This window comes from Staurois parvus, unplaced genomic scaffold (assembly GCF_062004578.1).
Source record: "Staurois parvus isolate SC_StPar_1 unplaced genomic scaffold, SC_StPar_1.0 ptg000494l, whole genome shotgun sequence".
Lineage (NCBI taxonomy): Eukaryota > Metazoa > Chordata > Amphibia > Anura > Ranidae > Staurois > Staurois parvus.
In genome coordinates, this window is record NW_028318290.1 from 1,059,885 (window position 1) to 1,072,937 (window position 13,053).

General features: G+C 45.3%; 2 protein-coding genes across 2 annotated transcripts in view; both read left to right on the forward strand.

Annotated features, from left to right (window-relative positions):
* Nucleotides 1-5,204, forward strand: part of LOC149452152 (uncharacterized) — a 57,828-nt gene extending 52,624 nt beyond the window's left edge. The window contains exon 4 of the mRNA XM_089689726.1: nucleotides 4,330-5,204. Coding sequence (XP_089545852.1) covers nucleotides 4,330-4,982 — 653 coding nt within the window. The 3' untranslated portion in view covers nucleotides 4,983-5,204. The remainder of the gene's footprint in view (nucleotides 1-4,329) is intronic.
* LOC149452153 (uncharacterized) lies at nucleotides 1,938-4,288 on the forward strand. Its single transcript, XM_089689720.1, has 6 exons — nucleotides 1,938-1,961; nucleotides 2,749-2,883; nucleotides 2,970-3,093; nucleotides 3,210-3,307; nucleotides 3,387-3,597; nucleotides 4,236-4,288. The coding sequence occupies exons 1-6, from the start codon at nucleotides 1,938-1,940 to the stop codon at nucleotides 4,286-4,288; spliced, it is 645 nt and encodes a 214-aa protein (XP_089545846.1).
* Nucleotides 5,205-13,053: the final 7,849 nt, after the last annotated feature.

Sequence of the window (13,053 nt, forward strand, 5' to 3'; positions counted from 1 at the left end):
ATGAACCATATCAGATTAGCGTTTCACATCTCCCCAAACGAATGGGTGCAGATAGTTAAATATATTCATATGATAAAACAACCTTATATAAAGCTAAAAAGGTAGAAAGAAATAACCTCATTAAAAATCGAATAAATAAAAGTAAGAATACATATAAAAATGAACATAAAATCGTGAAAGAAAAATGTATCAAAGACTGGTAGCAATCCAAAAAGCCTGTCCCCTACTACGATAGTTCGCGTGTGAACTATCGACTGGTATAGTGATCAAATGAATAAAGCCACCCGTAAAGAACACCTTGACGGTAATAAATTAACTGGTATCGATGAAGCAGTTTACATCTAGCTCTACGTTTAGCCCTTGTGGTGCTTGGGTGTGTAACAAAAAAAATCCACTTGGTTTCTAGCATTGAAACGGCTCTTCTCTTATGTGTGCCTCTCCAATTCTTATTAACCATGTCAATGCCTATGAATTTGAGTGCGTGTGGGTTCCTGTTGTGATGTTGACGAAAGTGCATGGACAGTGAGTGATCCTTAAAACCTTTTTTTTGATGTTAGATAGGTGCTCACGTAACCTGTCTCTCAATCTCCTTGTCGTTCGTCCTACATATTGCTTACCACAGGTACAACTCAGGAGATAAACTACATGGGAACTATAGCAAGTAATAGTTGATTGTATGTCATAGGATTGGCCAGTTACGTTCGAACTAAAAGTTTTCACAGATCTTTTGTGAATGCCATTAAAGGTGCATAACATACAATTATTGCAGGGAAAAAAATCCCTTGGTGTTGAGGAAACCAAATGTAAGAGGCTTAGGGGGGTTGACAATATTAGGAGCTAGCATGTTTCTTAATGTTGGGGCTCTCCGGTAAGTAATTTCCGGTCGATCTGGAAGGGTTTCACCCAAAACCGAGTCATTTTTTAAAATGTTCCAATTTTTTCTAATAATATTGGCCACTTCCTTGTGTTGTGTTGAGAAGTTGGTGATAAAGGGACATTTCCTCTCTGTTTGAACTTTACTTCTGGACGTTAGGAGATTCGTTCTATCAATATCAGCCACTTCAGTAATTTCCCTTTCTAAGATATTCTCGTCATAGCCTTTCTCAATGAATCTCCCTTTGAGTATGTTAGCCTGCTTTCTATAGTCATCTACTTCCGTACAATTCCTCCGAACACGGAGAAATTGGCCCCTCGGTATATTGTCTAGCCATCTGGGGAGGTGGCAACTATCTTTAGGAATATAACTATTCCTGTCTGTTACTTTAAAGAAGGTCTTAGTGGAAATGCATGTCCCATTCTTGCATAAAGTTAGGTCCAAAAAATTTATCTCACTGTTGCTATACTGGAAAGTGAGTTTAATATTATTATTATTATGGTTGAGGGTGGTAAAAAAAGTTGTTCAACGTAAATATGTCACCCTCCCAGAGAAGTAGGATGTCATCAATAAACCTTCGATAAAAAATTAAATGTGGCCAGTCTCTGGAATATATTATGTCCTCTTCCCATCTTGACATAAAGAGGTTTGCCAGACTCGGCGCAAACTTCGCGCCCATGGCAACTCCTGTCCGCTGTAGGTAATATTTAGCATTAAACCAGAAGTAGTTGTGTTGCATTGCAAATTCCAATAGTTCTAGCAAGTAACTCTTTTGAGGATGTGAGATCTCAGTGGCTTCATTAAGATAAAACTCAGCAGCATTTAAACCATCCTCATGCTTTATGTTACTATACAATGCTGACACATCCGCTGTGACTAGTAGAGTGTGACTGCTTACGTGGATGTCTTTTATATCCATCAGTACCTGTTTTGAATCTTTAAGGAAGGATGGTGTTTTCCAAACTAAAGGTTGTAGAAAAAGATCTAGATATTCACCAACACGGGAACAGAGTGAACCTATTCCACTTACTATCGGGCGACCCGGGGGGTTTATGGGATCTTTATGGACACAGACCTGACCGGAGAGGTGAGGAGGATTCTGGGAGGTCACATGACATCGCTCTCATCTCTACTAATAAAACACAGACCTGACCGGAGAGGTGAGGAGGATTCTGGGAGGTCACATGACATCACTCTTTATTATATATTTATTTCAGGTACTTATATAGCACCGTCAATTTGCACAGTGCTTTACATATATATTGTACATTCACATCAGTCCCTAACCCTCAAGGGGTGTACAATCTAAGGTCCCTAACTCACATTCATACATACACATACTAGGGACAATTTAGACAGGAGCCAATTCACCTACCAGCATGTCTTTGGAGTGTGAGAGGAAACCCACGCAGGCACAGGGAGAATATGCAAACTCCAGGTAGATGGTGCCATGGCTGGGATTCGAACCAGCGACGCTAGTACTGCCAGGCAGAAGTGCTAACCATTTAGCCACTGTGCTGCCCTTATCTCTATTAATAACACACAGACCTGACCAGAGAGGTGAGGAGGATTCTGGGAGGTCACATGACATCACACAGACCTGACCGGAGAGGTGAGGAGGATTCTGGGAGGTCACATGACATCACACAGACCTGACCGGAGAGGTGAGGAGGATTCTGGGAGGTCACATGACATCACACAGACCTGACCGGAGAGGTGAGGAGGATTCTGGGAGGTCACATGACATCACACAGACCTGACCGGAGAGGTGAGGAGGATTCTGGGAGGTCACATGACATCACACAGACCTGACCGGAGAGGTGAGGAGGATTCTGGGAGTCTAACATGACATTCCTATTGTTTCCTCAATGCAGAGATTTCCTCTTCTGAAGTCAGGTGATCATATGACCATCACAGTGCCTCCATGTGACTCCCTAAACCCTGAGAGACACAACATGCAGAAGATTCTAGAAGTCACCAAGAAGATGATGGAGCTGCTGACAGGAGAGGTGAGCGGTGCCGGGAATTCTGGGACATTCTCCAGTAACAGACAAGGGATGTGTCTGGATGGTGACTGTATCATTGTGTGTGTCAGGTTCCTATAAGGTGTCAGGGTGTCACTGTCTATTTCTCCATGGAGGAGTGGGAGTATTTAGAAGGACACAAGGATCTCTACAAGGACGTCATGATGGACAATCAGCCGCCCCTCACATCACCGGGTAAGAGGAGACTTTATTGTAAAGGAGAGAGCAGTACGGAGGATCCACCTAGATCCCCCATCATCTGATAAACACATAGAAACAATGGATTCAGTCAGTGTGTGTGTTTCCTACAGATGGATCCAGTCATGGGAACCCACCAGAGAGATGTCCCCGTCCTCTGTATTCCCGGGATTCCACACAGGAAGGTCACACCATCCTTCACCATCATCAGGTAGATGATGACAATTATTGGTAGTTGTGATTTATACACAGCATGTTTGTTACAATGAATGTTTTATTATATCTTTCAGAGTGGAATCCTCGGGGATGATAATATTGATGTTAAAGAAGAGTATAAAGAGGAGGATGAGGAGTATGGAGTGATGGAGGAGTTTTCAGAAGGACACAAGGATATGATGGAGCCACCTAATACCAGGAACCCACCAGAGAGATGTCCCCGTCCTCTGTATTCCCGGGATTCCACACAGGAAGATCACACCATCCCTCACTATTACAAGGTTGGTGGGATGGAGCATCTAGAATATGGTCTCACAGAAGTGATTGTTTTTTATGTGATGTCACAATATTGGAGTTTATGTTTTACAGATGAGCTCTTCTATTATTATTTTGTTTTAGGTTGAAGATCTGATAGATATAAAAGTTGAGGTGAAAGCAGAAGAAGAAGAGGCGTATGTGAGGGATGATCAGCAGTCTATGGAGGAGGATGGAATAACGGGGACATTTATAGAGGAGGACACTCCTACAGAGATCAGCACAGGTGGGTCATGAACACTAAATCCATTCCTCCACCCATACTGCTCACTGATTGGTCCAGAGTAGGGCGGGGACTGGGTGATATCAGCCTGTAATCCCCTGGTCACTTTCCTGAGCTGTGTTCCCCATCTTGCCTGATGTGGGCGGAGTCCTGGTTTGGGGGAACCAATCAGCTCCTGTCTAGTAATCCTCTTTGTATTTTAGTCCATGGCCGGGAGATGAGGAAAACCTCCGAGGATTGTCTCACTTTGTCTCCAGACTGGAAAGTAGAAGATGAGGACATCACACAGTATAGTCCAGGAGAAAACCCGGCTCCCTCCAATGTCCATCCGGCACCACCCAGTGTAGATGGACCATCGGATTCCTTGTATCCTGAGGAACCTCAGACTGTGCGGGACCGGGCTGTTCTTCCAACAGGGAAAAGCTTTTCCTGTCCTGAGTGCGGGAAGGGTTTCCATTTTAAATGCTATCTTGATGAACATCAGAGATCTCACACGGGGGAGAAGCCGTATTCCTGTCCTGAGTGCGGGAAATGTTTTTCAAAAAAGTCTAATCTTAAAAAACATCAGAGGCTTCACACAGCTGAGAAACCATATTCCTGTCCTGAGTGCGGGAAAACATTTTCACAGAAGGTTCACCTTAGCACACATCAAAGACTGCACACAGGGGAGAAGCCATTTTCCTGTTCTGATTGTGGGAAAAGTTTTTTTCAAAAATCAGAGCTTGTTTCACATCAGAGATCTCACACTGGGGAGAAGCCATATTCTTGTCATGAGTGTGGGAAACATTTTTCATGGAAGTCCAGTCTTTGCATACATCAGAGATCTCACACGGGTGAGAAGCCATATTGCTGTCCTGAGTGTGGGAAATGTTTTTCAGTGAAGTACAACCTTTACAAACATCAGAGATCTCACACGGGAGAGAAGCCGTATTCCTGTCTTGAGTGCGGGAAATGTTTTTCACATATGTCTAATCTTTACATACATCAGAGATCTCACACAGGGGAGAAGCCGTATCCTTGTCCTGAGTGCGGGAAGTGTTTTTCACAGAAGTCCAATCTTTCTATCCATCAGAGATGTCACACAGGGAGAAGCCACTTTCCTGTCCTGAGTGAGGGAAATGTTCCTCACTGAAGTCCTGTGTTCCTGTACATCAGGGGTCCCACACAACCCTGGAGGTGTATTAGTGCCTTGAGTGCGGGAAATGTCTTCTAGATGAATGTTGCTGGACATCCCAGCTCTCATGTGGGGAAGAAGCACACCCTGATATACACCTCAGATATACTCCATGGCTGATCTTCATCATGGAAGAAACAGTTCATAAGGAGATGAGAGGTCCCCAAAGACATGGATGAAGTGTGGGACCAGGTTGGCCATACATATCATGAGGAGAATAAAAATGTCCTGACCTGTCATTGGCTGAGTACATTTTGTGGTGGGAGATTTCACAAACACTTGGAGATCTATTTAAAAATAAAAGAATGAGTTGAACGAATGTGACCGGCGTTCGCCCAGCTTGGATGAATATTGGCCGTATTTTATTTCATACTCTGATATTCTTGGCTCCATCTAGTGGCCATAATGCAGTATTGAGATACTTTTACTGATTGAGGTATTTCATGAATAATACCTCATTATGGTCACTAGATGGAGCTGACGGTCATAGGAAATCAATGTGTTAAATTACGGCCAGAATCTGTAAGGGCTCCATGAATTTGTGTCACATTCGTCCAATTAATTTCTATCAGCAGACCCCTTACTCTCCTTCTTCAGGCATGGATTCATACTAATACACTTCTTAGTACATTAGACATGGAAGGATAGAAGGTGATCTGTATGTAAGCCTTCACCTTGTAATACAACCAGTTCAGGTAAACATAAAATGAAAGAAAAGCGTTTGTGTATAGATAGAAACACATTAGAAATACATTGTTCCCCTTTTTATAAGTGATCACATTCCCTCTGATCTCAGCTGTATATGGGAAGGAGAAACAACAGCACAATTGACTTCTGTTTACAGGTCTTCCCAGTGCATGGCTGAGCAGGGGGGGTGTCAGGACAAGTCTTATCATTGAAGGAGAGCAGGCTTTGTTTTCAGCATGGATGGAGAACTGACCATGAAAGTGACAGGGAAGCAGAGGGACTGGCAGGATCACCGGGGATCTCACACAAAGGAAGCAATACAGAGAAGAGGAGACGTCTTCATACCAGGACATGGGACAGCCGGCACAGATCAGGAATAGGACATTGACCCCCCCAAGCCATTTCTGACACTTTTTGTTTCCATGTAACAATCAGTATTTTTGCTAGAAATTGTCTTTGAACCCGCAGTGCGCATGCGCTGGGCCGGGACAGGTTATGTGCTGACCGTGTTCTGCATGTCCTCCACCATCTGAGATAAATGAAGGAAGTGGGGCAGAGGAGGGGTCCCGGAAACAGCAGCACTAGCTGGGGGAACACAAGATGTACAGTCGGTGCTAATGGTGAAAAAGAAGCCCACACAGCAACCTCAGTCAGACCGCCAGTCCCCTCTTCTGCAGTGAACTCCTCCAGCCAAGATGGCGCCGGTGCACAAGGCCACAACACACAGCAGCCCACCACTGCAGCAGCCCTCACCTCCATCACTGCAGCAGCCCTCACCTCCACCACTGCAGCAGCCCTCACCTCCACCACTGCAGCAGCCCTCACCTCCACCACTGCAGCAGCCTTCACCTCCACCACTGCAGCAGCCCTCACCTCCACCACTGCAGCAGCCCTCACCTCCACCACTGCAGCAGCCCTCACCTCCACTGCAGCAGCCCTCACCTCCACCACTGCAGCAGCCTTCACCTCCACCACTGCAGCAGCCCTCACCTCCACCACTGCAGCAGCCTTCACCTCCACCACTGCAGCAGCCCTCACCTCCACCACTGCAGCAGCCTTCACCTCCACCACTGCAGCAGCCCTCACCTCCACCACAGACATCTTCTCAGGAGGACACACTCGGAGACCCATTTTCCTTAGTCCCAGGATGAGCCCCAGCAGACATCACCAGGTGAACAACGACAATTCTCTCCATATCCTGGATCACCTGGGGGGGTATTCATAGTGCAGCCTCCCCAGGGTCCTCCACCGTGTCAAAACACAAATGCAGATAAAAAAAATTTGATAAAAAGATACAGCTGTGTACGTATAAGTAAGCAATAAATGTCATTAAATATATATATATATATACAGTTGTGCTCAAAAGTTTGCATCCCCTGGCAGATATTGTGACATTTTGGCATTGATATTGAAATACGACTGATCTGCTCTTTTATTGAAGGATGATGATCACATGAAACCATTTATTATCCAATAGTTGTTTGGCTCCTTTAGAAATCATAATGACAACAGAAATGGCCCAGATCAAAAGTCTCCGCCCCCCGGATCAGAAGTCTCCGCCCCCTGGAATGTTTGGCCTCGGTACAGTCACACAAGGTGACACACACACGGGTTAAAATTCCAATTGGAGCTTAATGTCCCACATCTGTGGCTTTGTAAATTGCAATTAGTGTCAGTGTATAAATAGTCAATGAGTTTGTTAGCTCTTCCGTGGAAGCACTGACTAGGCTAGATACTGAGCCATGGGGAGCAGAAAAGAACTATCAAAATTCCAGCGTAACAAGGTAATGGAACTTTATAAAGATGGAAAAGGACATAAAAAGATGTCCAAAGCCATGAATATGCCAGTCATCACTTCCACTAAGAAGTAGAAAATTCAGGGACCTTTTGATACCAAGCCAAGTACAGGTAGACCAAGAAAGATTGCAGCCACAACTGCCAGAATAATTGTTCAGGATACAAAGGGAAACCCACAGGTAACCACAAGAAAAATCCAGGCTGCTCTGGAAAAAGACAGTGCGGTTGTTTTGAAGGTGGTTAGCACTTCTGCCTGGCAGTACTATGGTCGCCGATTCAAAACCCAACCACGGCACCACCTGCCTGGAGTTTGCATGTTCTCCCTGTGTCTGTGTGGGTTTCCTCCGGGTACTCCGGTTTCCTCACACCCTCCAAAGACATGCTGGTAGGTGAATTGGCTCCTGTCTAAATTGTCCCTAGTATGTGTATGTATGAATGTAAGTTAGGGACCTTAGATTGTACATCCTTTGAAGGTTAGGGACTGATGTGAATGTACAATATATATGTAAAGTGCTGCGTAAACTGACGGCTATATAAGTACATGAAATAAATAAATGACAAGGATGTAATGGTCACAGAGGAATGGTGGTGGAGATCTCTCACAGTAAGAACACTTCCTTGAATGGTTCTATAAATAAAGAATGAATCCTGGAGGGAATAAAGCTGTAAAGCAATAAATAATATATAAACTGGGCCATCCACTTCATCCATAAAGACATTGTGATTGAAGATCTTCTAGATCACATAGAAGGAGGACTCATCCATGATTTCATACATTTGTTTGGAAGGATAGAACAATCCTCAGAAGGGAACATGTAGGATGACAGGAAAGGCTCCTGACTGGTGAGATCCTCCAAACATAATGATGACATCCATGAACTGGAGCGAGCTCGTTGGGGTGATAAAGCCAATCTGGAAACACTGTGTAGACGTTCTCCAAGAACTCAGCACACTCCAGGTGTGGAGAAAGTCTCCAGGTGGGTTTAGCCTGTCATTTATCATAGGTAGAAATGTCCACACATGGACTTCCACAGGGACCCCCAGACTACATATAGAACTTGTACATTGTCCCCGGGTCTCCAGGTGGGTTTAGCCTGTCATTTATCATAGGTAGACATGTCCACACATGGACTTCCACAGGGACCCCCGAGACTACATATAGAACCTGTACAGTGTCCCCAGGTCTCCAGGTGGGATTAGTCTGTCATTTATCATAGGTAGGAATGTCCACACATGGACTTCCACAGGGACCCCCAGACTACGTATAGAACTTGGAGATACCTGTAACATGGAACAGGAGTTGGTGTTGCTGGAAGACTGGTCAGATCAGTGGAAATTGCAGTTCAATGTTTCTGAATCATGGGCTGGGGATGGGTAGCGGGTACAAAGCTCCCTGGGATGGGCACACTTTCAGGGACAGATACCAGTCCAGTGATGTGGTGTCACACAGTGCAGTGTTTATTGGTGCTATTTACAGGTGCTGTACAATGTTCCACAAAGTAACGGCAAAAACCAAGTAATTGGGCAACACTATTGGACAAGGCGTCATAAAACAAAATAGAAGCCATCCAAGAATGGCCATATCCTGCAAACAAAAAGCAGAACCTTCCTTGGCACTATAGAAGGTCTATCCAAAATTGTGCAACTCTAACATCTCTACTGGCTGACCTTACAAAAGGGAAAGACTTGGTAATGGTAAGATGGTACCCAGTGGCAGAAGAGTCTTCCCAAGTCCTGAAGAGGGCCCCCTTGTGCACACCCAGTACTGTACACCCCTGATTTTTCCAAGGATTTATGTGGTTCAAACGGATGCATCTGATGTTGGTATTGGGGCAATGTTGTCACAGGTACACAATGGGGAAGACCACCCTGTAGTGTACCTGAGCAGAAAACAAACGTAATGAACATGGAAAGAAATGTGCAGTAATTGACAAGAAATGTTCAGCCATAAAGTGGGCCTTGGATGCTCTAAGATACTATTTGTTAGGGTGAGTTTGACCTGATAGCTGACCATGATCCCCTCAATGGATGGCCCAAAAGAAGGAGACAAATAGACGGGTGAACTGGTGGTTTTTGGCTCCTCAAGATTATCCCTTCATGGTAAAACACAGACCAGGGGCTAAGATGGGAAATGTAGATGCCCGGTCCCGGGTTCACTCCTGTTGGGCCACAGCTCTGCCAACCCTGGGGATGAAACAAGGGGGGATATGTAGCAGAGTGTCTCAGAGGGAGCCGGGAAAATCCTCTTCTGGGTTCACACATCTCCCAGGCTCCTCTCATACACTTCTAGGGATCTCTGATCCTTGGTCCAGCTCAGGTTTTACGCCTCTCCCTGGTTGTAATTTATACTCACCAGAAACATGCAGTCAGATCTCTCATACCTGGGAACAGACAAGTCATGTCTGGGAGAGATGGAAGGTTGGTGGAAGCTGTAAAACTGCATCTTTGGAGACTGACAAGCACTAGGCTTGCTCACCCTGATAGGACAAGAAATGGCCGCTGCCCCAGTCTATAACTGGCCTTCACAGCAAGGAGCACTTGAACGGGCAACGCATGTCACACAACAAAAGAGAAACGTTCCCGGCTCAACTTGCCAGCCAGCCTGCAAACAAACCAAATTACCCCGTCTAACAGTATGCGTTAAAAACGGGTTTAATGTATAGACCAAGGGCAGGGGGACCTGAGGGAGCCCACCCCTCTTTAACCACTTCCCGACCGGCCGTTGTATATAAATGGCCGGACGGTGGCAGTACAGGGTTGGGTGGCCGTTTATGAACGGCCTCCCCGCACCCTGCTTGTGCGCGCTCCCTGGGAGCGCGCAGCACTGCGATCCGGTGCCCGCTGTGTCCTCCGGACACAGTGAAACACCGATCGTCGGACGGGACCTCTGTACGAGGTCCCGATCATGTGATCACTGATTGGCCAATCAGTGATCACATGCAAAGTAGTAAGCAAGATGTCACTTCTGACATCATTGCTTACTATGTGTGAAATCTGTGAATGATCACAGAGGTCACATGGTACAAGGCTATTCACAAAAGCCTTGTACCATGTGACAAGCTGTGACCAATCACAGCTCACTCAGTATTTCTCAATGAGTGCAGAAATGCACACAAAGAGAAAGAGAAATGATTGCTTTTACATCCTATATGGGTATAAAAGCAATCAGTAAAAAAAAAAAAAAAAAATCTTCATCACCCCCACAAGTAGTACAGTGTCACTATGGTGACACTGTACTGCTAGGGTGACAGTATGTAAAAAATAATAATATAAAAAAATTAAATAAAAATGTAAAAAAAATGTTTAAAAATTATAATTTTTGGTTATAAACTTTTTTTTTTTGTGTTTTTGCTAAAAAGATAACGGAATACATTTTGGCAAAGATTTATGATGAAATATTATTAATTTGCAAAATTTTATAAAAAAAACACTTTTGTTCAAAATATTTGGACATTTTCATTACATAGCAAAAAAAAATAAAAATCCCAGCGGTGAATAAATACCACCAAAATAAAGCTTTATCTGTCTCAAAAAAATGGTAAAAAATTAATTTGGGTACAGTGTTGCATGACTGCGCAATTGTCATTCAAAGTGTGATAGCGCTGAAAGCTGAAAATTGCCCTGGACTGGAAGGGGGGGAAAGTGTCCGGTCTGGAAGTGGTTAAAGGTACCGGAGCGCACCGGACACCCAGCGTATAACACAATGGCAGCCAAGGTGTCCAGTGTGTCTCCTCCCCAACAATTCAACAGAACAAACAATGGCCACTGCCCAAGTTTTGCCATAAAACCTTCCTTGAAGAGAGAATCCAAGACCACCTGGAAATGGGGCAAATGAGATTCCCATTCAGTGCTATGTATCACTATGTCATCCAGATAGACTGTCACTGAATTAATCTTTCTGAAGTCATTACAGAACCTCAAAGTACCGTCTGGTTTTGGGACTAAAATGATAGGACTAGACCAGTCACTATTAGACCCCTCAATGATGTCTAGCTCCAGCATCCTCTTGACTTTGTCACTGATGTCCTTCCTTCTAGCTTCAGGAATCGGTATGGTTTGAGTTTGTCACGGTCCCCAAGTTCAGTAATAATATCATCCTAAACCACTGAAGTCATACCAGGTAACTCTGAAAATGTGTCTCTGCTCCTTATCAGGAACTCTTTAGCTCCATGCTTTTGGGAACGAGACAGTCTGTCTGGAATTGTGACTTCAGGGACTAGAGGGGACTCAGTACTCCCAGGAGTTCCAGGGGCAGACCCCACAGTCAGTGCCACCCTTTCCTTCCAGGGGCTTACAGGTGTACATGGTATATCTGCTCAGGATTTCTATTATCCGGTTCATATACTTTGTAATTCCCCAACTCTTTTAACAACTTCAAAGGACCCTTTTACTTAGCCAGGAACTTGCTTTCAACAGTGGGAACCAACACCAGGACCCGGTCACCAGATGAGAAAACCCCATTGTATATTCTTTGTTGGGCTTCCTGGGTGTGAACTTCGTGTTCTTCTACAATAGATGTGATCGCTGTAATCCTGTCCTGCATATGATATGCTCAATGACACCTTTGTGGGGTGTCTGCTCCCCCTCCCAGGTTTCCTTGGCTATGTCTAGGAGCTCCTGAGGATGATTCCCATAGAGTAACTAAAATGGAGAGTGCCCCTTAGAGGACTGGGGAAGCTCCACCAGGCCATCAGTATGAGGGTGTGTCAGGGATAAAAACACGCCCACAGTGACTAGATAACCGAGGTGTGCACATGTGTGACTGGGGTACAGAGAGAATGAGGGGGACTCTGAGCATATAAGGCTGGCCGTGATACACATTCACAGCCCGCACTGCCTCTGGTCACCACTAGAGGGAGACTCTCCAATCCAGCTGGCTGACCACACACAGGCAGATACAAATCTTACATACAATCTGGTGCACTCTAAGGGTTGAGGAGCAGCCCAGCAATCACACACCCTTCCAGGATTCCTCCAGCTATCCTACAAGCAGGACCCCGGTGTTAATCACTCTTCCACTGTCCATTCCCCCCCACACCAGACACACCACAAATGGTAGCTTACCACCACCCAACAGTTTGTCGCAGACTGGTCTGCTGGGCCACCACACACACACAGATCTCCATCTGGCAGATCTGCTACCTTACAATCTCCATGCAATCTGCCTACACACAGTACAATTGTATACAGATTGGCAATGAACTTAGACTAAAAGTGGGAGATTTATGCACACCCCCAGATTTATATGACACGTGTACTGGTGGTCCAATCAGAACCCTCCAGGCCCCAGCAGTGCACACCCCCAGATTTATATGACACGTGTACTGGTGGTCCAATCAGAACCCTCCAGGCCCCAGCAGGCCACACCACCAGATTAATGACACGTGCACTGGTGGTCCAATCAGAACCCTCCAGGCCCCAGCAGTGCACACCCCCAGATTTATATGACATGTACTGGTGGTCCAATCAGAACCCTCCAGGCCCCAGCAGTGCACACCCCCAGATTTATATGACATGTACTGGTGGTCCAATCAGAACCCTCCAG

What these genes read in the sequence shown, in the direction of transcription:
- LOC149452153 (XM_089689720.1), top strand. Translation starts at nt 1,938, where the DNA reads ATGGACACAGACCTGACCGGAGAG. An exon ending in CCATCCTTCACCATCATCAG is followed by an intron (nt 3,308 to 3,386) that starts GTAGATGATGAC and finishes TATATCTTTCAG; the next exon opens with AGTGGAATCCTCGGGGATGA. An exon ending in CCCTCACTATTACAAGGTTG is followed by an intron (nt 3,598 to 4,235) that starts GTGGGATGGAGC and finishes GAGGAACCTCAG; the next exon opens with ACTGTGCGGGACCGGGCTGT.